Here is a 26047-nt window from a genome sequence, read left to right on the forward strand (position 1 = left end):
TTCAAGCCACCCCCTTCCACAAAAAAAATCCTTGTCACGGAGAGGCTCCTGCCACTGCTGTCACAGCAGTGCCAGAGGATCGTGATCGTGTCCCATTGGCTCCAGTAGGGCTGGCGCTGCTGCTGCTGCCGGCCTCGTTGGAAACAATAGACGAGATCGCACACAAAATAGACATGCTGCGATTTTATTTTAACGCTGCATCGCAAAATTATGAAGCCAATGGCTTCATGCACATTTGCTATTTCTCACAGCGCTGGGTAATCGTGTGATTTCCTCACCAGTGTGAAGGCACACTAATATGTTTCTCCAGTAATGCATATGATAACTTCTTAGGAAATGTACCTCAATGTGTGAATTCAAGTTTCCAAATACCTTGTATTATCTTCACAGTAAAACGTTGAGTCTTTTCCCCACCTGAAGACACTTTGTACACTTCCAAAAACTTTCCATGGCGCCTAAAGAAATTCTATGTAGTGTAAGGGCTCTCTCACCCGAGGTTTTATTTTGGCAGCGCACCACATGCATATTGCCCACACGGGAGTAAGCAGCAGTACGCAATGCATTGCATCCTTGCAGGGTGACGACAATCTGCATGCACTGTCTAGGTGTGTATGCACATGGAATATGCGCCAAGATAGTGCATAACCTTTTTCCATATGCATTTTGCACACTCTGGAGGGCACAATTGAAAGTAATGTAAAGATTGGTACTGCGGTAGAATAGGGGTTCTCTCACGAGCGTAAACAATAAAAATAAAAAAACAGGAAGCAAATGGAGCAGCAGTTTCTGTGAAACGGGAGCGGTAGAGAATGCAGCCAATACTACCCACACAATGTTGATTTAGAGGAAGGCAAACAAAAAAACCTCAAGGTGGGGAAAAGAGTCTTCTACGTCATTGAAGGGAAACCATTCCTTTCTTACTCCGATCTAGAAATCAGAATAATCCCTGGATCAAAAATGACCGACCATAAATCAAGGTGTTTTTTTCCCTCTAGCTATTGTACTAGAATGAAACTCTGTTTCTGTAAGCAGTTAGTGGTTAGGCTACTTAAGGCTTTAATTGGCTGTCACATTGTGTAACGTGTAATGTTTTTGTTTATCAAGGCGATTCTAGGATTGCTTTTTCATGACACCTTGTACTTTATGCGAACTTTTTTCCTGTTTTGTTTAGATTAAAACAAAGTACGGAAGATTTTGAATATAGCAATTTAGTTTTCTTTGCATTTAAAACATTAGCAACAGAAAGTCAATGTATTAAACCTTAAAAAATACAGTTGTGTACTTTAACAAAGCTTTAAAAAAAAAAAAATTTTTTAATTTTTTGCCCTACTAGGAGACTTCACTGTACAAGCGTATTGTAGGGGTCATTGAGGTACGGGGAAATTGACCATATCATCTACGCTACTTTAATGAAGGGGTCAAGAGTGATCCTGGCATCTAAGGGAACTTTTCCCACAGGCGGAATTTTTCCACATTCCACACCAGAAGCTACACCTCAATCCACAGCTGCAAATTCACCACCAAAACCCACAAATCTCATTTCCCTCTTCTTTCTCCTGATTTGTGCTCCCCCTGTTGGGGTGCCCCAAATGCAGATTTATTTTTTACTCAAACCTATTTGTACAGTTGACTTTACTATATTTGTCATTAAAGGGGGGGAAAAAACCATTGTTAAAATAAAAACCTGAAGATTCATTGCAGAAAATTTCTGCACCATGAGAAGGAGATTGTAAATGCCCTTTATATGGCTTGAACTGTCAATGCTGCAGTATTTCCACAGTATTTTCGCTGTGGTTGAAGACCGAGGCAAAGGGGAAATTTGGGCTATCAGAAGCTTTACGCCACTTTCATGGCATAAAAAGCATCTAGAGGCTTGAAGCTGAAATGGCGCGTGCACCAAAATCTGAGACAATTTTTAAAAGTGGTGAGAAAAAGGTACGGGCCGCCAACAGCACAGCCCAACAGGTTTACTACAACGGGAGCAAATTATAGCACAAATTCATTCCTGCCCAAAGCAGCCATAGATTTGAATTTCTGCTCAACAGCCGCCACAGATCCTGCAAATTTATTACGGGTCATGCAGCTTGTAGTAAATTCTATGGCAACGGACTTTTAAGTACAACCAGCACTTTGAAAGGGACCCTCCAGGCCTGGACAAACATTGAGGAACCACTTCTCAGACTACCTGATGCACATTGTGATTAGATATCCTATGGTAAGAACACCTGCAGCAATGTCTGAGGCACCGACAATAATTACATCACCTGTGCAACACTGAGGAAATCCTGAAAACATGACCTGTTGGGGTCCCTGAGGACTGGAGTTGGAGAACACTGATGTATATAGTATGCACAGTGTACATCAGGTAGTCAGAGAAGAGGGCGATGCCATCCTAGTTTGTCAAGGCTTGTAGGGTCGCTTTAAATCTTAAACTCTCACCAAAAATTAAACAGTTCCTCTAAGGCCTCTTTCCTACGAGCGTATATCGGCCCACCGTTTCCACGGTCGGCTGATATACACTGTGATCTGATGCATGGGATTCCAATGCATCAGATCACATGGCCATATTCCTGCGACGTAAAAGCCAATATAGCGCCGGGCGTTTTTATGTCGGGCCCAAAAGATGGTCCTGAAACTCTTTTGGACCGGAATACGTCGGCCGCTGCATGGGCTTCTATGGGAGCCAATGACAGCGGCTGGAGGTGGGAGGGAGTTTAGCAGCTTAGCCCCACCCCCTCGTCCGTAGCCAGCAATGGGAAGAGGTGGAACAAGTGGGTGCTTAGCTCCGCCCCCCCCTATTGCAATCAGTCAGAGAGGAGGCAAGAGGTGGTGAGCTGGCGAGGAGGATGTAAGTGGGAAGGGGTGACAGCATTGTGGCCTTTGCGCTTATGTGCGGGGGCCCATGACATCTGAACGGGTGCACAAACGTTAGATTTGTGCGCCCGTTCACCAGTTTTAACTCGCAGATCATAGTGCATATCAGGCGGCCAATATACGCTCGTGGGAATAAAGCCTAAGGGTGCTATTACACCAGTGTTAGCACTAGCATTTTCTGGACAATTGTGGTGCCTGGCAATTAGCACTGTTACAGCTTGTTAACGCTAATTGTCGGGCGACTCCTGCGCTCATAGGTGCCACCCAGCAATAGAGTGCTATTACACGAGCGCTCGTGTTTTCTGTACTAAGGCTACATGCTCACGGACTGATAAAAAGTTGGACTGGAGTTTCTCAGGCACAACTGTTTTATAGTCCATGTGCACGTATTGGACAGCACATGGCCATCACGTCCGTGTGCGGTTCGATGTGCGGGACACCATACATGGACATGTACTATTATTGTCCAAGAATAAGACAAAAATAAACGAATCACAGTATTAACGCTGCGTGTAAGTGCACCCTATTAACGACACAAACGTAGGGTACATTCACCTGCATCTGACTTGTTACATGGGTTTCTGTGGCTGAAAATTGGTTTCACTGATCTAAGTAGGGTTCTTTGGCTGCAAGTACGTGAATTTTTGCAAGACTAATGGGACAGTCGCAGCAAATCTACCACATGTGAGTACACCCTTACAATCACAGACAGTTTGTGGTACTTTCCCCCTTTGTAATAAAGCCGTATGTGAATGAGGAATCATGTTTCCACTCGCGGTGACATCTACAGGCCACATTTTATTTAAACAAAAGAGATGTCAAAGTGTCAGTAAAATCACATGTAAACCAAGAGCACATTACTGCTTCATCTGGGGACTAACTATATTCAAATTACATTGGGTCATGGCTAGACCCCCCCCCAATACAGACTGCAATGAAGAAAGGACCCCGATCCAGCAGACTGACTCCCACCCAAAACCTCGTTGGATGTGTGAAGCAGCAAAACAAAACATACGTCTCCCGTCACCAGGTCTTTTCCTCACCAGTTGGATTTTAATTTTTAATCTCAAACTAGCTCCACACGCGAACATCTTAAATGGCCAATTTTGACTATTTTGGTTGATTGTTTTTTTTTTTCATCTCTCATTGATCATGCAATCTACATGTCACTTCAGCCAATGTATTACGGCTGCACTTTTGCTACTTTGTAAAACAGAGTGGGTTTGTGCAATTTATTTATTTATTTATTTTTTACTATTCTCTTGATCTGCCAACTTAGTTTGACACGTTGACAGTTCGTATGAATCAGCAACATACAAATTAATTAGTTGGGTCTTATTTTGGCCGATACTAACCTTCACTGTAAAGTCAGCTTTGGAACAACAATGGCCATTGCATAGAGCAATTGCATCTAGAAGGCATAATGTGAGTGGCACAACAAGACCTAGTCCATCCTAATAGCTAGTGTCTTAAATAATAATTGCATTTTTTTTCTTTTTACACAAACCTGACATATCAGAGCGACATGTCGAAAGTTGTAATCAGTGGGGGTCCCGCTGCGGAGAACCCCAATGATCGCTCAAACAAAGGGGCTGCAGTGCTCATCTGAGCACTGTGAGCCTTTCAGCTGTCGTTGTTGCTTGTCTGCTATTCTTGGCAGCTCAGTGCATCTAGTCAATTGCCAAGAGGAGCTGACAAGCAGCGAAAACAGCTAAAGGGGCATAATGCTCAAGTGTGTGCTGCAGCCCCTTCATTTCAGTGATCAGCAGGGGTCTTCGCATCGGCACCTCCACTTTTGGAAACTTTTGACCTGGGTCTCTAATAGATCAAATGTTTGTAGAAGGTGAAGTTACCCTTTAAGATACCTTTACACAGGATGACTATTGGCGAAACAATCAATGAGCGAATGCAAACAGCAGCCGTCCCATGTAAACACAGCTAGCAACCGGATGACAAGGGATAGTTCACTCATCGTTTTCCTTCAGATCACTTAAATAGTCGTTGGTTGATAAAACGTTGCCCCGTGTAAAGGCAGAGTTAAACTTGGGAAGGAATCTGCCTGGAGACTCGATTTCTCAAAATGACAGACTCATTTGACATGTAAGCACTATACCCTTCTTGTAAGCATAAAAAGTGATGAACTGTATATAAAAGTTATAGCAATGACAAAGTCACACTATACACTAATGTGTGTTAGAGTGGTTCAGGGTAGTGCTCTCCAGTAGCCATGCAAGTGTGGTTCTGTTTTGTACAAAGACCATCTATACCCCCAAAACCCTAGACACATCTGTGAAAGGGGCCATCCCATATGAACAAGTACCTGTACGGGTCCATTAAAACATAGTGAATAGAGATGAGCGAGCGTACTCGGTAAGGACAGATACTCGAGCGAGTATCGTCCTTACCAAGTACCTGCCTGCTCGCAAAGATTCGGGTGCCGGCGGGGTGCAGGATCTCTCGCTCCCCCCCGCAACACAGCACTCACCCCCGCCAGCACCCAAATCTTTGCGGGCGAGCAGGCAGGTACTCGGTAAGGACGATACTTGCTCGAGTATCTGTCCTTACCGAGTACACTCGCTCATCTCTAATAGTGAACAATGTAGTCACTGCCACTTAAAATGAGTATCTAAAACAGACTCCTGTGTGAAGGAAGCCTTACAGCAGTCTCAGACACTGATCAGGATCAACCAAGGTTTACAGCAGCACTGACATAATCAGCACACAGTATTAATGCTGATTATTGACTTGGACTGCTAAATATCTGTCACCATGATGCGGGAACAGCAGAATGCGCCATTGATCATCTGTATCCGTAACGTTCTGCTCTAGTCATGAACTCAGCGAGTCATTCAGTGATTTATAGAGGCATGAAATTTAGAGTCCAGCTTCTACACATTTGTTGTGCGCTTGCATCCAGTCCATCGTTCTTCAATGACATCGTTCTTCCATGATCTCTATAGCATCTCACAGAATTATTCATCTAAAATAATATCTCTTATCTATAAACATTAGCAGCTCTTATTACCTGTGCTGTTACATTAGGTTTAGTGTACCTTTAAATTGACCCTTGATACACCTTGCTTGCTACATTACTGCAGTAGATCTGATTTAGCGATGATCAGGCTCTTAAAGAAATACCCAGCTCTGCAGACTAGTTACAGTACAACAGTGATAAAACCTCTACATATAAGAAATGACATACACCTAGGAGGTAATACCTATACAGCCATGTACAAAAGATAAATAATTTAAAGGTTGGAATGTTTGTCCTATATGTTACACTTTACATTCTGTATTCTACACATCAGACATTTATACACTTAATTATCCACACCAAGGATTTTCTTAGGCTTCCGATGTTTGGAGATTGCCTTCCAGATCCTGCAGAGAGGTCCACCCCTGAAATACAGAGAAAGGCATCTGTTTTTTCATAGCATACTATAGAATACTACACAATTACCATCACCCCAAAGGCCTCAAGAATAATGCACTCTATTACCATCACCCCAAAGCCCTCAAACAAAATGGAAATCAAAAAAGTATGGGAAACGCTCATCAGTTATATAGTATGGGTTTTCTTTCTCATGAGAAATTTTATCCCCAGTTTGAACACTTAATGATCACTGCATTAGGAACAGCTACTCAATAAACAGGATGGCCCACTTTTTGGACAATCATGGCTTTCAGACATTGGAGAACAGATTCCACAAGTTGGTGAACATCCTCCATACTCGCCTCACCCATGTGCGGTGCAGCAACTCTGGTAGTTGGTGCACATATTGCAGTTAATGAGAGCAGATCTCAATCATGTTCAATGGGTTACAGTCCGGTGAGTTTGGGGAATTCATGGTCCGATTGCTCCAACCACTGCTTAGTTATTCAAGCTTGATGACACAAAGCCTTGTCCTGCTGAAAGATAGCTCAGTGGACGGGGAAGTCTTCCTGAAGATATAGGTGCAGATGGTCAGCCAACAGGATATTGTAGCATTCACCATTCAAGGATTCTACTACGATGACCAAAGGTCCTAGGTCATGCCAGGAAAACACTCCCCTAGAGGGCCACCACTGGCCTGTTGAACCCCAATAATACAACGTCATGCTATTTAAGCCAGATGTGGACCCAGCTGCCAGTCTAGTTCAACAGGAAATGCAACTCGTCACTCCAGATGTTATCTTCTGCCATGTGTGTAAGGTCCATTGACATCTTACCTGGGCCTATGTGACATGTTGCTGGCGATGATGAATGGTCCCCTTGTCAATCTTGGGCTATTGAACCAGAGTCAAAGAAAGGTACACTGCATAGTCATTGTGGAAATTTGTCTCACTTCCCTGCTGTTGTACTGCTTGGTCAGTTGGTTCCCTATAGCACATCATTGCTGAGATACGAGACGTGCCCCCTGGTGCTCAGCTCTAGGATCAGCACCACATGGCATTGTACAGTTTAATCCTCTGTCAGATGTCTGTGCATGGTTTAACCAGTCTTGGTTCACTCTTGATACTATGGTTCAGAAGTGCAACTGTTTCAGAAAAACTGGCCCTACACCTCTGGGCACCAGCAATGTGCCCGCGGTCAAAGTCACCACATTTACACATGGCTGCCAAATGTTACCTTCTGCTGCTCAAAGGAGGGGTCAGCACATTATTTGAGAGCAGATTGTGTCTTGTGATCAGTAATGCGGTACCACGTGATGCCCAAGATGGCACCAACTGTTCCTAATGCAGTGATCATTCAGTGTATAAGAGTGGCGGAAAGGAATAGAGGGCTACAAAAAAAAGACACTTGTCATATTCTCAAACCCAACCAGCAGACATCTTGACCATTTAGTGAGGTATCCAGTTTGGATAAAATGTTTCTATATGGTGTCTTTAGCATATGTAAACAATACACAGGAATCCTTTACTCTGGCTCACCCCTCCACATTGCCGTAAAGCCTGTGTAGCATGCCACTAAAAAAGCAGATCGTTGTACATTAACTAGCTTTATTTTTTGCCTTACGGACCAAGCAATTCTCCTAATCACATTGCAAGAGCCACTCGTTGACAGTCATATGAGGGTTTTTTTTTTCCGGACAAGTTGTATTTTTTAATGGCACCATTCTGGGGCACTTTTAATTGCAGAAATAGTTATAGTTTTTATTGGTACTAGTTTGAGGTACATGTTTATTTTTAATTGCTTTTTATTGTGTTATTTGCGAACAAAAGAAAAATAGCAATTCTGGCGTTAGCTTTTAAAGTTATTTTTACAGCATTAACGATACGGCATGCACGATAAATAAAATATTGTCATTGTCAGTCGTTACAAAACCGATAACTATTATGTGTTGCTTTTTCAAAATTTCTTTTGGTATTCTTTCCATTTAAAAAGGGTTTTTGTAAGAAAAAAAGTGTGGCTTTTTTTAAGTGGATTTTTTTTTTCAAAATGAAACTCTTGATCTCTTTTTGACGCTATTTTTTAGTCCCTGAAGGGGACTTGAAGATGCGATCAGTAGGATGGTACACTGCATTACTTATGTAGTACATTTTACTATGCCTAAGACACCAGCCTCTGCATGAGGCAGGGTCTAATTGGCTGAGGTACATGGCAGACATGGAGGCCTTTGTCAAGCTTCTGCCTGCCATGGGAACCCATTCGTACCTTGCAATTACAGTACAGGGTGCTGATGGATGACAGAAGGAGCCCTCTCCCCAGTCATCTGCTTACATGCAGCAGTTGCTACTGATTGTGGCATGCAGAGGGTTAAACTACCAGGATCTGTGGTTAGAGCAGAAGCTCGGCTGTCAGTAGTCAGCCAATCCATACTTAAGATGTAGGTGTTCAGGTTTAAAGCCCATCAGTGAGTTCAGTAAAAACATGACCTGGCCGTTACTAAGGAGTGAAATACATTTAGCCACAAGGAAATTCAATCCAAACATCATATGAAGCCCACAGTCCACCTTCCTACCCATTACAGTTTCATACCTGAGTTTTAGGTTTTTCAGGTCTTCTTTGGTGACATCTTGCAGAACATCATAAAGGGTATAATCTTCTTCAACAAACTGGGAAGTTAATAATAAATATAAAATAAATCAGACAACATGAAAAAGGGCAACACAATGATCTATGATGAGTTCTAAGCATTACCTGCTCCACAACCTCCTCAGCAGCGCCCTGCTGTCTCAGCCAGTCCACCAGCTCTTGGTCTCTATTAATGCCAATAGACACGTATGATGCCGACCTCGGAAGATCTAAAAAGCAAAAAGAAATACAACTACAGTATAATCTGTATTAACTGTGCTCCATGGCTAGAAACCAAGGAATGCACTATCTAACTTGGGGTAGGAATGGTTACCCGTGCTAGATTTGATCTGAAGGAGATGCAAGTCATGGCTTCTTTGTTCCAGGCATTGTTTTAGAAGAAACTGGTATTCTTTTTCCTTTTGAACGAGATCTTCCAATAATCTAATGCCAAAATATAGCAAAGAATAGAATGAGGCCACTAAGCAAAAATTGTCCATATGACAATAAAGTGCCATATATGTTATTGCAGCTGTGATGTACAATCTTGATGTAAACCCTCAACACCAAGTCAATTCTAGAAAAGCCAAGCTCAGCACATCGCCTTTATGATAACTGTCCCTCTCTAAGAACAGTTCGTTTTATGAGGCCAATGGTCTATTTTTGCACGACATTGCAATTAAGGAGGTGTTCCGGGACTTAAATATTGATGATCTATCCTCAATATCAGATTGGTGGGAGTCCAACCCATGGCATCTCCATTAATTAGCTATTTGGCAGGGCCGCAGTGCTTGGTTGAACACGGTGACCCGTTCATTATGTACAAGCCACAGTGCTGTACATTGTAAAACAACCAAATCTATTTGTCTTCAATGGGAATGAGCAACAGAAAGGCCATGTAACCATAACACCTGCCTAAGCAAACATCTGATCGGCAGGAGTTCTGGTAGTCCAACTCTAATGATCAGATATTGATGACCTATCCCAAGTAGAGTTGGTTTTCGCAAAAAATACAGTGCCCTCTACAGTGTTCCCTCTTGTCCTTATCTGTGTGTGTGCTTCTTCCATGACACTGTAGTGACTGTTTAACATGTCAAGTCAATGGCTAGACTGCAATGTATGTCATAGTCTTAAGAAGAAAAAAAAACAAAAACAAACGAAACACAATGGTTGGGAACTTTGATTTCTGTTAAAGCCGATTTAGACGCAACGATTTTCGCTCAAAAATCGCTCAAAGCCGTCTTTTGAGCGATAATCGTTGTGTCTAACTGCACTGACATCGAGCAGCTTTCGTTAGGGAATCGTTGATCGTTCTCTTTCAGCATGCTGAAATTGAACGATCAGCCTTATCAGGAATTCACAGGGGATACAGCTGATACTATTGTTTCAGCTGTATCCTGCTCCCTGATGACAAGCTTGGTATGAAGAACAGAGCGGTCCAGCTGTGTTATGCACCCCCACTCGGAGCGCTCGGCTGTATAACAGCCGGGCGCTCGAAGCAGAGAACAGCTAGATGCAGAAGACAAGCGGCCCCACTTGTCTTCTGCATCCCCCCCTCAGAGCGCAAAGTGATCACTCAACGTTTGAGCGATCACCCTGCGCTTAAGGCACACAATGATTATCGCTCAAAAGTCACTCAAAAGATCTTTTGAGCGATAAACCAGACTTTACTCTTTGGCAAGGCTTTGGTCATGCTACCTGTTGGTCTCTTGTTTCAGCTTCCCAAGCTGTAGGTTTAGCTGATGACCCTGTGTCTCGTGTGAGACCACCGAGCTAAGCGTGCTGACTCCAGATGTGAGGACAGCCTCTTCTGAACTGGTCTTCTGAACTGGTTGGTAGTCTTCATCTTCCACTTCTTTTTCCACTCCTTCACTCTCTGATGCAGGCCCCAAGTGTGTTCTAAGCTCTATGCAGAACAAGAAAAGAGAAAAGCTTAGAAGGGGCATGTATTGCCCAAATTATCGCTGGAATGTGAATTCAGGCACTAGTTATCCAATATACACAGCCATTGACCGAGCAACAAATCACCTACTTGCCCGAGTCGTTTGGTTTTTAGCGCACCTAAAAACCAAGCAACTATTGGCTAATGTAAACACGCAGTCGTTCATCTATTCACTGTTTCTAGTGAATGAAGGTGACCAGAAAAGATCCCCGGCCGCTACACCTCTTCTTTGCGTGACACAACAGCAGTGATAGTTGGTGAGGCGGCTGTTGGGCATTTGTGTGTAAAGTGGCCTTAAGGTTTGGTACCTCTTTGTTCACCAAATACTGCGAACCAAAGATGGAATTCACACATGGAAGAAATGTCATACTAGAATAAAGGGGGGATATACAAAGCACTCTGATGGATACATATAGAAAAAGATGCCAAAAGAAAACCTCTGACATTGTCCTAAGCGGCCTGTAACGCCTTTCCTTACATTTTCTAACCTTTACTTGCAAAATGACAGCTAAAACTAACAGATTTCTATAGAAAACAGTTAATCCAAATTATTCTAGACAATAAAGTAGTAATTCACAATAAACTACCCGGCTATCGTGGCCGCAGCTAGGAGTGCCGATGTTCATGCAACACTTAGAAGGAGACGCAGAACTACAGAGCGCACCCCCTTTAAAGGGTAACCGTGCTTTATTTTTTTTACAAAAACATAGAGAATAGGTGATTAAAAGCATTTTTGCAATACATTTTATCAGCTTACAGTCTATATTTTTCATAGAAACCCCTTTTCAGCTATGCAGCTAAGTAAAAAATGTACTAAGAAATCCACCTTCAGCTAACTGCATAGCTGAAAAAGGGGCTCCAGCTGTGCCGCCACTGTTACCATTAGTGCAGGCAGAACAGCTTCATAGCACAGTACTATAAAATTACTACCATGCGTTTTATTATACATTTTCCCCCCTAGTTTGCTCTCCTGACATTCGTACCCGAGCTCTGTGAAGAGAAAGCAGTACTGTCCTTCTCACAGTGTGCTCAATCCTCACCAGGGATTCAGTGCATCTGGGTTTTGACATACTGTACATAATGTAATGTAAGTCACAATGCGATGTACTGAAACCCTAAGGCCTCATGTCCACGGGGAAAATCAAATCTGCTCCGGATTTGTAACGCGGATTTGGGCCGCGGATGCAGTGCGGATGAGCTTAAAATAGTATTTTATTGCATGCGGATGACACGCGGATGCGTTTTTTTTCACGCGTGTATGCACGCGGATGGCATTTTTGCATCTGCGCGTGAAAAAAAATGCAAGGCCACTGAAAAAGAAGCCAAACTTGTAATCCGCATGCAGATTTCACGCACCCAAATAAATGGCATTTAACACCCGCAGCGGATTTCCCGCACCCCATAGAGATCAATGGGGCCATCCGGAGCGTGATCCGCACCTAAATGGAGCATGTCCATTTTTTTTCATGCTCCATGATTTTTCTAATTCACATTTATTGACCATCCGCGGGTATTTAGCTACCCGCGGGTGGTCAATGCATTCCTATGGGGCGCGGATCCGCGCGCGGGTGATCCGCTGCGGATTTTAATTATTATTTTCCCCGTGGACATGAGGCCTAACAGTGCATATAATACAGCAGGGAATAGATGTACCGTGAGGAGGAGAACAGTCTACCACAGGACGGCTTCTTTCTCTCACAGCCTTGGAGGGTGGAAGCTGGAGCAATACATAAAAAAGGATGTTGGAAGAGGACGCTAGGGGGAAATATATATAAGCCAATCATTTTATTATTATACTGTGCTATAAGAGCTGCTGTGCCTGCACTAGAGGTAATAGTGCAGGCACCGCCGGAGCCCCTCTTCAGCTATGCAGTTAGCTAGCTGAAAACAGATTTCTCCGTACAAAAAGGTATCCTTGTGACAGCATATCAGGTGCCAGATAAAAACAAACCTTTATTCCTCTTTCACACACGACATTTCAGTCTCATAGGTCTTTATCAAGCATCATATATATACACCATCTCTAATTACACCAATCGAATAATCAACCAATATGTGCACTAATTCTCCAACTTCCCGATCTCATTGAAACATGAAATTTGGCGCAAGCATTGATTATGCCCAAAGTAGGAAAAGTTAATGGGTCCCAACTAGATTATTCAATTATAGCGCAAAAGAATTAGCGTCCGAAGTTTACATACGGAATCTAATTCTCCAACTTCCTAATGTCACAGAAACATGAAATTTGGCACGAGCATTGATTATGTCATAAATATGAAAAGCTAATGGGTCCCAACTCGATTATTCAATTCTAAGCGCAAAAGAATTAGTGTCCAAATTTTATGTACGTAATCTAATTCTCTCACTTCCTGATGTCATTTTATATAAAAGAAACATCGCATGGTTACCTCCCGTGGTGTTTCCTGGGTAACGCAAAGAACCATACAAAATGGTGAACATATAATTTTCTGGTATCTCTAAAGTAACAACGACTTCATAAGATTTTCCGTGTGAACACCAGATAAATACCAGTACCAAATTAACTCGGGCGAAGCCGGGTATATCAGCAAATTATATTATATATGTATATATATATATATATATAACATAAACACACACACACACACACACACACTGCTTGATCTTATGCTTGACAAAGACCTATGAGATCAAAACGTCACATGTGAAGTGAAATAGAAGTTCTGCTTTTATTTGGCACCCGATATGCTGTCATGAGAATTTCTTTTGACAATTTTGGATCTGTGAATTTCGGATTCATGTGACTTTGCATGTGGAGTCCCTCCGTGAAGTTAGCTGGACATGCTGTTGACTGTTTTTCAGTCTTCACATAGCTAAATAGGAGTTTTCTATGAAAAATATACAGAATAGGCTGATAAAACATACTGCAAAAATGATTATAATTAGAATTAGAATATCTGTAAAGAAGGGTGAACAGAACTGAAGATACTTGGAAGGACATACACAGAATACTTTGTATTACCCACAGTACCAAAGCATGCCCTCCACTTACCAGGAATAAGGATGGTGACCGCTGCCTGCACCGCACGGCGGATAATATTATCCATAGCGAACATCCAATGAGGCCGGATTAGGTGGTTCCTCAAGACTTTATTCACCTGAGAAGATATTTCACCGACAGAAGAACCCATGAAAAACTCCAGAGCACAAAAAAAATTCACAAAAAAGATGAGTAAATCCCCACTAAACAGTGAAGGGACTGAGGCAGCTTTACAACATCTGCAACACCATGATGACAGAACTCTAGATGTTGACTACTCACCGCATCCTGGAAGCCAAACAGGACTAGCTGGATTTGATTTATAGATGTGCTGTCAAAGTCCAGATCCACTTTGAGCTTGGATATGGTGGAAGCCATCACTCGGTGCTCCGGGGAGCGAATAAAGTCCCTCAGGATATTGATAATTTGTTTGATGTGAGTCACTGAAAGCTGCACGTCTTCTGAACTCTACAGAATAAGGTGTTGCATTATAGTTCCGCTTCCAGATATAGTACAAAGCAGCTAACAGGTTACTTGTATTTTTTGTACATTAACTTCCAAATTAATATGGTTCAATTCATTTTGTTCCACCTGTATTTAAACATACCATGAAAACTGTTTCTCTGGTGTCTAAGCTCCATGTACAATGTACTGTATATGTATGCTAGGATACAATATAATGGGTATTTAGTCATAGACGTATTATATACAGTTATGTAGTCATGCCATCAATTTCTCAAATCTTAAAATTTAAATTTCACTTTACTCTGCTCTTTCTTTTACAGGCCAGCTGCTTTTACAACTCTCCAGTCATCCCTCCTTTCCTTACCATTTTATACCATGCTATATAGATTCTATCCCTCTCCCATCATCCCAATCTCCTCCATGTTCTTCTATAGCAGCAGCATCCTCTTCACTATATCGTTTACCCTATCCTAGAACATCTCCCCCACAGCCATGTCTCCATCATGGTCTCCTTCTTAACTCGTACTTCGTTCTTGCCATTATCCTGATCCACTTTAGCTCACCATACACTCGCACAACTTTGCAAGTACGTGTTTGAGGCAGAGAGCAATCTGTACCTAATGTGGCAGTAAATACTGAGATGTAAGTGGTCTAAAGGGAATGGACATCAAGTAGGAAAGGGTTGTCTAAAAAGAAAATTGCAAGAATGAATTTTTGGGAAGCCAAGCTAAATAGGAAAAACGTGAGTGTCTAGAAAAAGAGGGTAAAGTAAGGCAGAGGGGGCGAAAAATTTTTTTTTTGAAATGTGGAAGGAGTACCTGCGCCTCAGCCTTATACTAACCCCCTTTCCCATTCAATAATTTTCTAATCTACAATCTTTAGCAAATCTCTCATTGTCCCCTCGTGCATTCAGTAGTCTTTTAGTAACCTAGTATGTAAGGCCGAAAAGAGACATATGTCCATCCAGTTCGGTCTATCACATCCCATTCCCCCCCATTTTAATCCAGAGGAAGGCAAATAAACACCAATAGGTTAGTCTTACTTCTTTCCCTTTCATTTCTCCCCATTCCTTGCAGGACAAATGTATAAAGACATATTATTGTACCTGCATAAGAACATATTATTGTACCTGCATAAGGCATTCTTGCAAATTTGAGGAGACTTTATTCTGTTCTTCCTTGAGGATTTTGTAGAGTATTGCACGACGTTCACTATCCTTTCGGAGAAGAAACAGACCAGAATCTCTCTCATCAGGAGAAGGGGGGGTACTTCTGTCTTCTGATACGGAGCCCTCATCTGGCACACTGTGATAAGGAGTTTATGCATGGCCTTAGAAGGAACTGGACGATGTGCTTTGTAATCTCCAGTCAAATATGGTTAAATTGTAATAAGTACATTTGTACACAATCAATATCGCCATAGCAGATAGTTTGTAATGCCTTACATGGGCACTAACAGTTTCGATCTGTGAAACACACAGTGTTCATATTTACTGCGTATTTTAGCCATTATTGCGCTTTTTTTGCGCAAATACATTATGCACACAAAAAAAGATGCAAGAAGGGCCAAAGGATTTCTCCTGCCATCTTGCATAAATAAGCCGTAAGTACGCAGGTAGCATGCATATACAATGTGTATTTTTAATGCTCCAATAGACTTGCATGGCCAATTTTGGTCCTTAATAGAGTCCAAAATACGGCATGCTGCTATTATTTTTCAAAAATGCATCTTTAAATACTCCAAATGCAAGTCTATTGGGTTTCAGCACTGCGGACTACGCAGAGAAAATGCGCTCATGTGAGTGAGCCCTATTATTCTTCTACAACTGTCCTCTAGGATGTTTAGTTCTAGAGTTAAGAAGCCAGAATTCATGAAGAACGCTCTACAAGAACTGAATAGTAAAAAGGGACAAACATCATCCAGATTTATGTTAAACTCTGTATGTGTCAGATCCTGATAAACTGTCAGAAACAGAGTTAACACTTTATGATGACTTTCTGTGCCTCGGCGTATTCACACTTTTAATGGCTTTACAATGGATTTTATTGTGTTAGGGCAATAACAATTTTTAATGGGTTAGGATTAGAGATGAGCGAACGTACTTGTTAAGGGCGATTTCGCAATCGAGCATCGCTATTTTTGAGTACCTGACGACTATGGTGAAAAGATTCAGGTGGCGCCGGGGGTGAGCAGGGGGTTGCAGAGGGGAGGGGGGGGGGGGAAAAAGAGCTCCCCCCTGTTCCCCCTCGCTCATGACCTGAAGGTTATGAATTCAATCCCCGTATAGTTCAGGTAGCCGGCTCACGGTTGACTCAGCCTTCCATCCTTCTGAGGTGGGTAAAATGAGTACCCAGTTTGGTGGGGGGGTAATTAATAAATTACTTGAAAGGGCTGCGGAATAAGTTGCCACTGTACAAATAAGATTTATTTAAGGCGTTGTCTAATTACTGGACAACTTCATTTTAATTGGACTGCCTGTATTAAAATAATAAATTGTACTGCACTTGCCCCTCTGCAGTTGCTGGTATCCAGCTCTGCAGCTCCGCTGTGGTGAGAAGGATATATTATATATATATATATATATATATACCCTTGTAGGTAGAAAGGAAAACACTGGAATATATACATTTACATAGGTATAGTTATGTGCCTTTCTTTTTATGTATACTAACTTTATTCTCATTTGTACTAACTCTATGAAAAAACTTAATACGTCGCCTTATACCAGATATGCCAAAGGCCTTGCCAGGCGAAGACAAAATGTATCTTAAAATGTACAAAGAAGAACCAGACGAAGGCCACGTGTACTTGGCCGTTTTCCCAGAAGTGCCATATCAAGATGTTCCACTATGTACATAATTTTCACTGTCTCAGGCCGGAAATCCGGACTTCCCATATATGGAGAATGCATGCTTGGCCGCTTTCTTAGAATTGAGTGGGTGATTCTTTGCACTGGAGTTAATTGAATACGTGATTTTCTGTACATAAGCCAGAGGCGCCATATCAAGATAACGACTGTTTTCACTGTCTCAGGCCGGAAATCCAGACTTCCCATATATGGTTATGAGCCCATCACCCCTTGCTGGTGATGAGACAAAGGGTATAAGATCTCATGTAATCTGTAATAAAGCGCGAAGCGCAGCCATGTCCCCGTGTGAGGAATTATACCAGACCTCCATGTGTGTAGTGTTTTCTTCTTCCGCCGGCAGCGGGGCAAGTGGGGTGGGCCTGATTGGTGCTGTACTTAGAATTACCCTGACAGTGGTCCCGGTGATTTCCTGTGGTATCATCTGTCAAAACAGCTCAGGTGACCACTGCAGCGTCACATTTCTGAACTCCGGCATCATGGTGCTCAGGATGCGAGTACCACAATGCCAGGAGAGCGAGCAGTGACATTCAGCCGATCATTGGCTGCAGCGGTTCCCAGACTTCCTGTGACAACCTCTGTCACAGCAATCATTGGGACCCCAGCGGGGCTGCAGTATTAGATACCGGAGGCATAGAGGGGTAAGTGTAATACACTTTATTATTTTAGTACCAGGAGTTCTATTGAAATGGTGTTGTCCACTAAATAGACAATTGGTTTGATTAAAAACTCTTCGAGAGGTCACATTTCTGCGCATAACAACCCTGCTATTTTTCTTAACTCACTGTAAACAAACTGTATTTTATTAGGTTGGCTTCATATCAGTGGCAAAGTTTTTAACGACACACACAAAAAACAAAACTGTTGCACGAAATAGACCCATGTGAAGCGGGGTAATTCTACTAGTCTACAATAAAAAGACAACGCGTTACAGACATTCGCAGTACGAGAAGCTGCATATACCAAGCTGAACAAAAACCTCATAGTGCACTTACCTTAATAAATTGGCAATAGGAGCTTTATTGGAAGGACTTTCCAAATCGGATCTCTTAACCCTTTCGAAGAACAGTTCATGCTTTGCATCGGAGTCAGGTGATACTGATCCATGCTCACTGCTACTGCTCCCAGCCAGCTCCCCGGGCACTGGCAGAGGCAGAGATGGACTGCGATTGTAATCTGCAACCATAAACACGGGCCTTATCATCAAATCACACTTTTTTGTTTCTTCTTTTTTTTTTTTTTTAAATAAAAGTGAAAACATGCAGATTTAAACTTATGATAATAAACAAATACAGGGTTTATTAAACTTAATTTAACCCCTTATGGACCAGGCTATTTTGTACCTAAAAAAAACAGACACACTTTAAGGATTTTCCCCATGTGGTGGTTTTGCTGCCCTATTTTTTTTCTTTCAGCTACAAAAAATATTTTTGCTGAAGTTTTTTCTTATAGGGCTATTTTTTTATATATTTTTTTCATTAACTTTTTTTACCCCCATTTTTTTGTTTTATGGAGGGTAAAATACTAAAAGAATGATTTAATAACATTTCTAGTTTTTTTTTAATTAGTATATTCACGCTAAAACAAAGTACAGGAATGAGTTCCTCATTTTGTTTCGGATGTTGTTATATACAATATGTATAGTTTTAGATTACAAGGCAACGGTTTTGGTTGGCGTCGGCTTTGGGTCATTTGGGACATAAGCCTTTACTCTCTATTGTGCCAGGCTCAATTGGAGCTCAGAAAAGGGGACTGCGTAGGTTTTCTCTGGCAGCTGCGAGGGTGGTGATCCCACGGCATTGGCGGGACGTGAGCTGTTGGCCAATGCCGTTGGATCACCATCCTCGCAGCTCCATGAGTGAATGGCAGCAGGAAATGGCTCAACTATGCTGCATGGAAGAACTCTGTGCTGAACATAACAGAGAGATGGAGAAATTTCTAATAATTTGGCAGCCTTGGTTGGACTTTGTGTCCTCTGTGAAGTTAGAGACCCTGTTCTCCTAAACTTTCATAAATCCTGATAGCTCAAGAAGAGGAAAGCTTAGGTTGAGATGATCTACAAATGTAGACATGCTGGACTGACCTTGGGATGGTTATACTTGTCATTCCTTTTGCCCCTTCCCCCTTGTCATTGTATTCTACTTCAGTAGTGTATGTATGTGTGTGTATTTATGAGTGTGTGTGTGTATGAACCTCGGTTCATTATAGGTTACCCTCCTTTATATTTCCTATATCCCGTTATGTTCCCCCCCCCTCACCTCCTTTGTTCTTTTTTTTTTTGTTCTTGTCTATCCTTCAGTTGTTTGGAGCTTAGTCCAATATAATGTACTAAGAAGATAAGCCTGTGCGGACATGGTTAAAGGGGCTGTCCAGCCACGCAAGGTGAAATTTTTTATAATTTTTACAATAGTAATGCTTTCCTTTCACTAAGCATTGTAACACACAGCATACAGGGGCTCAAAACGGCACACAGATCAGCTGTAATGTCTTTTTCCTACTTTGTAATCTGACGTGGAAAGCAGCTTTCAAAGATGGCACAGTTGAGCTGCCTTCCCACAATGCCCTGCACCTTTCCCCCGTGTGCGTGCTCCCAATGACAGGAGAACAAAACAGCTATCTCTCCTGTCCCCGCTCGACTCCTGCCCAGGCCCCGCCCAGCTCCATTGAACTCATCGGCCATCTCTCCTGGCCCCGCCCATTGCAATAAATGGGCAGCATTAGCAGCAGCGAAGAAAAAAAAAAGTTAAAATCATGCATCCATCCATCTTTCCATCGTTCATCTATCCTTCCATCCAGTTGTTTATTTGTCTGTCCATCAATCTGTCCATCCATTTGTCCCTTTGTCTTTCCATCAATCCTTCCCTCAATTCATCCATCCATTTATGCATTTGTATCTGTGCCTGTCCATCTATCCATCCGTCCCTAAACCCATCCATCCATTTGTCCATCGTTCATCCATCCTTCCATCCAGTTGTTTATTTGTCCGTTTATCAATCAGTCCATCCATTTGTCCCTTTGTCTGTCCATGAATCCTTCATTCAATTCATCCATCCATTCATGCATTTATCTCTGTGCCTGTCCATCTATCCATCCGTCCCTCAAGCCAACCATCTATCCATTTGCCTGCACGCAACACCACACCTGAACCGTGCCCAAAACCACACCCAGAATCGAACAGTGGCAGCCCAACAGTGACCACGCCATCCTCTGGTGCGACAAATTATAGTGACAGCCTCCCCACCCCCAACGTGACAAGTTCTAGTGACAGCACCCCCTTCGCCCAACCCCACGGCATAAGTTCTAGTGACAGCACATTATATTACACAGTGCTTTGTAATGGCTATACAGAAGTGTATAGATGCATTTGTCATGGCGAGACAACCCCTTTAATTCTTGTGAGACTGATTGATGTGCCAGACAAGCCATGGGATGGGTGATTGTACAAAAGCTGAGCTCTGTCAGCTAGGTTTTTGTAATCTACTTTAACATATATGTCCTGATTTATATGTGGTCCTCTGAGACCGGATTTGCCTGTTCTTTGAAAACAAAAAAATTTCTCAATAAAAACATTGAACATAAAATAGCCAGATCTGTGCTGGAGGCTCTGAACAAAACATCTAAGGCCGATGCCAATGGGCTCTTTAGTCTGACATGGTTCATCGGAATTTAATGGTTTCCTGTTGTTGGCAATGAGAGGTGGGAGAAGATAGTGGTGTTCCTTTTTAGGCATCCTCTTTCCTTACAAGTTATACTTCTTAGTAAAAGTTTCCACTTTTAGTTGTAGAATCATACCAATATGAATAAATAAAGCATTATATGATAGCAGGTAGTAATTTGAGTAGGTCAATGTGGGTAAGTTTGATATTACCTAAAACTGAATGCCTAAGGATGCAATTACATGAGCGCTAGTGTTCGCGTTTTCCTGATAATTGCCAGGCTGACCTTGCAAGTAGTGCTATTACACACGTTAGCAGCGCTCGTGTAATAGCACCTTATTGTCATGGTTACTGCAAGTTTTTTTGTTTTCTTTTAAGAAAATTAATATGTCCTACAGACCACATTGCTGTGGAAAAGCCTGTTCAAAAGAATTTAGTTACATTTCGGTAATCTCAGCTATTTAATTACTTGAGATTTAACACATCTAAGCTTAGCCTTACCAAGAACACTGCTCTGGTTCAGGCACCTTACATAAGTTTATAAGAAAGTCTTTGGAAGTCTTTATAAAAATGAATACTATGTTAATCACAGAGGCACAAATACAGAATGCAACAGGATATACCAAGGCTGTCCCCACCTGAGGGCGATAGTTATTCAGCCGACCCCCCTCAAGCTTACTGCTGTGTCTGATACCGGACATCTCTACCATATTTGTGGTAGAGGAACACTTCGATCTCTATTGTTATCTAGAGCAATTGTTACTTTATCAACAGCTACATTGGTTTGAAAAGATCATTATATTAGCTGCTGCAGAAACAGAAAAGGGATACGCTCATGCGTCAAACCTCTACTGTTGTTATCTGAAGAGAACACCGCTCTCCATTTTGACCAAAGTGTTCTTACAGGGATTAAAAAATCTAACTCCACCGATCAGGCCTTGTGCTCACACTTTCAGGTCTGTATCATACATCACATTAAATCTATCCCAGTGCTGATTTTGTGTGTTTACATCAGGATAGGAATGTTTTCATGGGAAAGATACAGGGGGACATTATGGTTCCTTATTTACTACAGAGGAACATTATGGTTCCTTATTTACAGGAGAACATGTCCTGAAGTGAGGGCAGCGGAGGACACATATGTGCACCTCCTCTCCATTCCCATCGATGGGATACATTGAGATAGCCAGCATGCATGTTCTCCACTACCAACACTTCAAGCTGCATTCTTGGGATCTGCGGGTTTCAAGTGGTCGGACTTTCACCGATCAGCAGGTTATCCACTGTGATTAAGGGCACATGTGATTGGCGGGACAATCCCTTTACTGGAAGCTTCTCCTAATGGTGACTGTAAGCACATAGAAATGTAATATCCATATCTGGGTCAGAAAATCACTTTAATTATACATCTGACCACATCACATTTATCCCATAAAGTTCCCTGAATGCCTTATTTTCAATTTCTCTGTCTCCTCATGCTGATTGTGTTTTCCCCAGCATCCTCTGGTTTCTTGACATGCCACACTTCCAGTTCTGCAGTTTCTTGCACTCACTCCCAGTAAGTATAGTGTTGTCATCAGAGCCTGCTCCTGTGCTGCCCAGCATACCTTCCTACTATTTTGTAAGCCTGCCCACTGCACCTCCACATGGCATTGTTTATAATCTGAGAGATTGCTAATTGCAGTCTTCTAACTCAATCTTTGTCTGGAGCTAAAAATCTGCTGCATAAACCACCATCCCACTGCCCATCATGGCAATTACGTTTATACAACCCCCTTTAACCCCTATTCATCCTTCCCTTTTGATATGTTGACTATTTCCACCCACTTATATGTGATGCCAGCAAAAACATTCCACCCAGTGACTAAGCCAGCCTGGTGAGTGGAGAGGACAGGATGTCGCCGGAATCCAGGAAAATGCAGAAGGACATAGCGAAGTAACTAGCAGCGCAAAAGGAAAAACAGTGCAGATTTGAGTAAGCTGGGTGAATGAGGAGTTCGGTCATGGAAAACCCCTTTAAACACTGGTTGCGTAAAGATAAGTAGAGGATTTAGAAAAAGATCCCGCTCCGATAAAAGGAAATATTATGAAGGATATATCTAAAACAACAAAAGGCTACAGGCTTTTTCTTGCACCACGCTTTGACCCCTTTACGTGGCCTTTGGTGGATGATTTTGGGGTCACTAGATCTGTGACATCCTCACTACCAGCGTAAAATCATAAAATTTGCATTTGATACATTGAATGCGAGGCTGAAGGAATCTCCGCCGATGCGGCTGTCAGTCATGGCAGTGGATTGTGATGTTCTCCCATTGTGTTCATTGAGGTTGGCACTGCTTCCATTGACCCCATTGAATACAATGGGTGATATCACAAAAAGAAAGGACATGGTTCGCCCTCGAAATCCATGTGGAAACCCCTGGATGCAAGGTATTTTCACATGGAAACAGCTTCACATTCCCTGCTGGGCTGAAGGAATTCCCCCAATGAGGTTGGCACCGCTGCTGCTGGCCCCATTGGACGCAATGGGTAATATCGCAAGAAGAAAAGACATGCTGCGATTTTTTCCCCCCTGCATTGCATCACAAAATGGTGCCATACAGGGAAACATCGCAAATGTGAATTAACCTATTTTATGTTCTGTAGCGAGCATGGTATCAATCTAGTATTATGAAATTAACCAGAATTCTGGAACTTTTTAAACAAAATTACAGCGACAGGAACCACTCCGTTACCATGGACCACCATTTTAAAATCCATTACTGGCCTAGACCACCACAGATCATACCTCTACAATCTACTGGCACCATGGTATGTGGGGGAGCACTCAGCTGAGACGATATATAGGTGAAATTAATGGGGGCACCTTGGGTAATGTTACAGGAGTGTGTTATTTGTCTACCGGTCATCACGCTTGTGTGCACTCATTTCTATGTGAACTTATAAGCTTAGTATTCAGGAGAAAGACATTTCTATGTGTACAGATGGGGATAGCTTACATTCCAGGTACTTGACCAGCCTTTACAATAATCTTGCCTGTACCCATGTTAAACGAATGAGATTATGCATCTGGTAACTACCTCTCAATGGATTTGATATTAATGGAAGTTTACCTGAGGGCTTAAATGCTATTTTACTTTTCTTCCCTTTATTTGCTTGCTTCAGAAAGAAGTCCCTCAGCAGGTCTGCTGCTGTCGTACGCTTCACTGGATCAGGTTCAAAACAAAGCAATATAAAAGCCCTGGCCTCCGCAGACAACGACTCTGGGATTTCTGGGTGGATCTTAAACATTCCCACCTGTATAACAAAGAAAATAGAAGCCACGTTTAGTTCTCTTAACTGACTACTAGAAATACTCTCCCGTTCAAGGACAAGGTTGATAACACTTTTCATAAAAAACATTAGCAAATGTGTATGCAACCCTAAAAATCCAACCCTCTCCCCTCCAGTAGCCATAGACAATACCTCCAAACTTCCACAAGTCAGGTGAGCCCCCTCAACAGTCCCCACAGTCCATCCCTCTCCTAGTATAAACAGCGTAATCTGCCCAGTGGACTTCCTGCCACAATATAATAATGTTTATTTATATAGCGCCAACGTATTCCGCAGCGCCTTCGGGCATGGGAGAAATGCAAGCAAAACAATTCCTTGTGATATACCATCAGTTTGAAACAAACGGGGTAGGGGTGAAACAGAAGGTATGGGGTGGGGGGGGGGGGGGGGTTGACGCACAGGGGAACCTGCAGGCAGTATGGGAGTTGCATGTGTAAGTCAGTTAGGAAGCAAACGAAGTGGGGGCAGTAAAGAGGTGAAGGGGTAGAGGTCGAATGCGATAAGCAGGGAGGAAGATGTGGGGAGCAATAGGGAGGGGCAGGGGGACTAGATCAGAAGATTTGGTATGCCTCCCTGAAGAGGTGAATTTTTAAAGGCACGTTTGAAATTTTGTGCATTGGAAATTGTCCAGATGCCTTGGGGTAGAGCGTTCCAGAGGATGGGTGCTGCTCTGGGGAAGTCCTGTAGGTGAGCATGGGAGGTTCGTATTAGAGGGGCGTTTAGTCTGAGTGTGTTAGTTGATCCGAGTGTGCGGACTGGGTGGTGTACGGAAAAAAGGGAGGCGGTGTAAGGTGGTGCGGCATCGAGAGCTTTGTGGGTGATGAGTTTAAATCTAGTTCTGCAGTACATGGGCAGCCAATGCAGCCACCAGCATAGTGCAGAGGCATCTGAGTAACTGCTGGAAAGAAAGATGAGCCTAGCTGCCGCATTTAGTATGGATTGGAGAGTAGAGAGTCTGGTGCAGGGGAGGCCAATGAATAGCGAGTTGCAGTAGTCAAATCGGGAGTGGATGAGGGCGATGAGCGTCTTTAGCGTGTCCGTGGTGAGGAACGGCCGGATTTTAGCAATATTTCTGAGGTGCATGTGGCATGTTTGGGCTAGAGATTGGATGTGGGGGGTAAAAGAGATGTCAGAGTCCAGTGTGACCCCAAGGCAGCGGGCATGCTGTCTGGGGGTTATGATGGTGCCAGACACTGGAATGGAGATGTTGAGGGGAGATCGGTTGGAAGGAGGAAAGACAAGGTCGTCAGTTTTAGAGAGGTTAAGTTTGAGAAAAAGAGAGGACGTGGTGTTAGAGACAGCAGACAGACAGTCGGTGATATTCTTGAGGAATGGTTCCTACAAAAATATTCCTAAACCCACCCCTCTTCTGCAGTCAGAGCCACAATCCCCCTGATCCTACTCCTCTCTCAGATGTAACGGTCAGCTCTTCTTCAGCCCCTCTCTCACTAACTCACTTCTTGCAATGCACCCTCTGCTGGCAGCAAGCTACATATAAGCATACATCGTCAGCTGTTGTATGTGGCTGCTTGCACTGGTTTCTGCTGACAGATCTACGGAGGAGCACACAGCATGGCAATTGTATGATCACCACCGTGTGGTTACTCTGTCCGGCAGGAGCAAAATCGGTTTGCTTCTGCAAGGATAGATGGAGTTGAATGTGGTAGGTGACAGCATCCAGCTCCATGCATTGGCACCATGTGGATCTGTCAGACTCTTTAATAAAAGATTAAAATGTAAAAAAAAAAAATTAGAACCAAAAAAGATTATTTTAGTTTGGTTTAGTACTAGAGATGAGCGAACCTACTCGTTTCGAGTAATTACTCGATCGAGCACCGCGATTTTTGAGTACTTCAGTACTCGGGTGAAAAGATTCGGGGGGCGCCGGGGGGAGGAG

General features: G+C 42.7%; 1 protein-coding gene across 1 annotated transcript in view; it reads right to left on the bottom strand.

The window, feature by feature from the left end:
- Positions 1–5347: 5347 nt before the first annotated feature.
- MAP3K15 (mitogen-activated protein kinase kinase kinase 15) overlaps positions 5348–26047 on the bottom strand; it is a 144233-nt gene continuing 123533 nt past the window's right edge. Inside the window, exons 20-29 of the mRNA XM_066599836.1 lie at positions 23931–24114; positions 18157–18337; positions 15425–15599; positions 14113–14298; positions 13843–13948; positions 10568–10775; positions 9204–9313; positions 8996–9099; positions 8834–8910; positions 5348–6273 (exon numbers count right to left, since the gene is read on the bottom strand). Coding sequence (XP_066455933.1) covers positions 6195–6273; positions 8834–8910; positions 8996–9099; positions 9204–9313; positions 10568–10775; positions 13843–13948; positions 14113–14298; positions 15425–15599; positions 18157–18337; positions 23931–24114 — 1410 coding nt within the window. The 3' untranslated portion in view covers positions 5348–6194. The remainder of the gene's footprint in view (positions 6274–8833; positions 8911–8995; positions 9100–9203; positions 9314–10567; positions 10776–13842; positions 13949–14112; positions 14299–15424; positions 15600–18156; positions 18338–23930; positions 24115–26047) is intronic.

Source organism: Eleutherodactylus coqui, chromosome 4, assembly GCF_035609145.1.
Source record: "Eleutherodactylus coqui strain aEleCoq1 chromosome 4, aEleCoq1.hap1, whole genome shotgun sequence".
Lineage (NCBI taxonomy): Eukaryota > Metazoa > Chordata > Amphibia > Anura > Eleutherodactylidae > Eleutherodactylus > Eleutherodactylus coqui.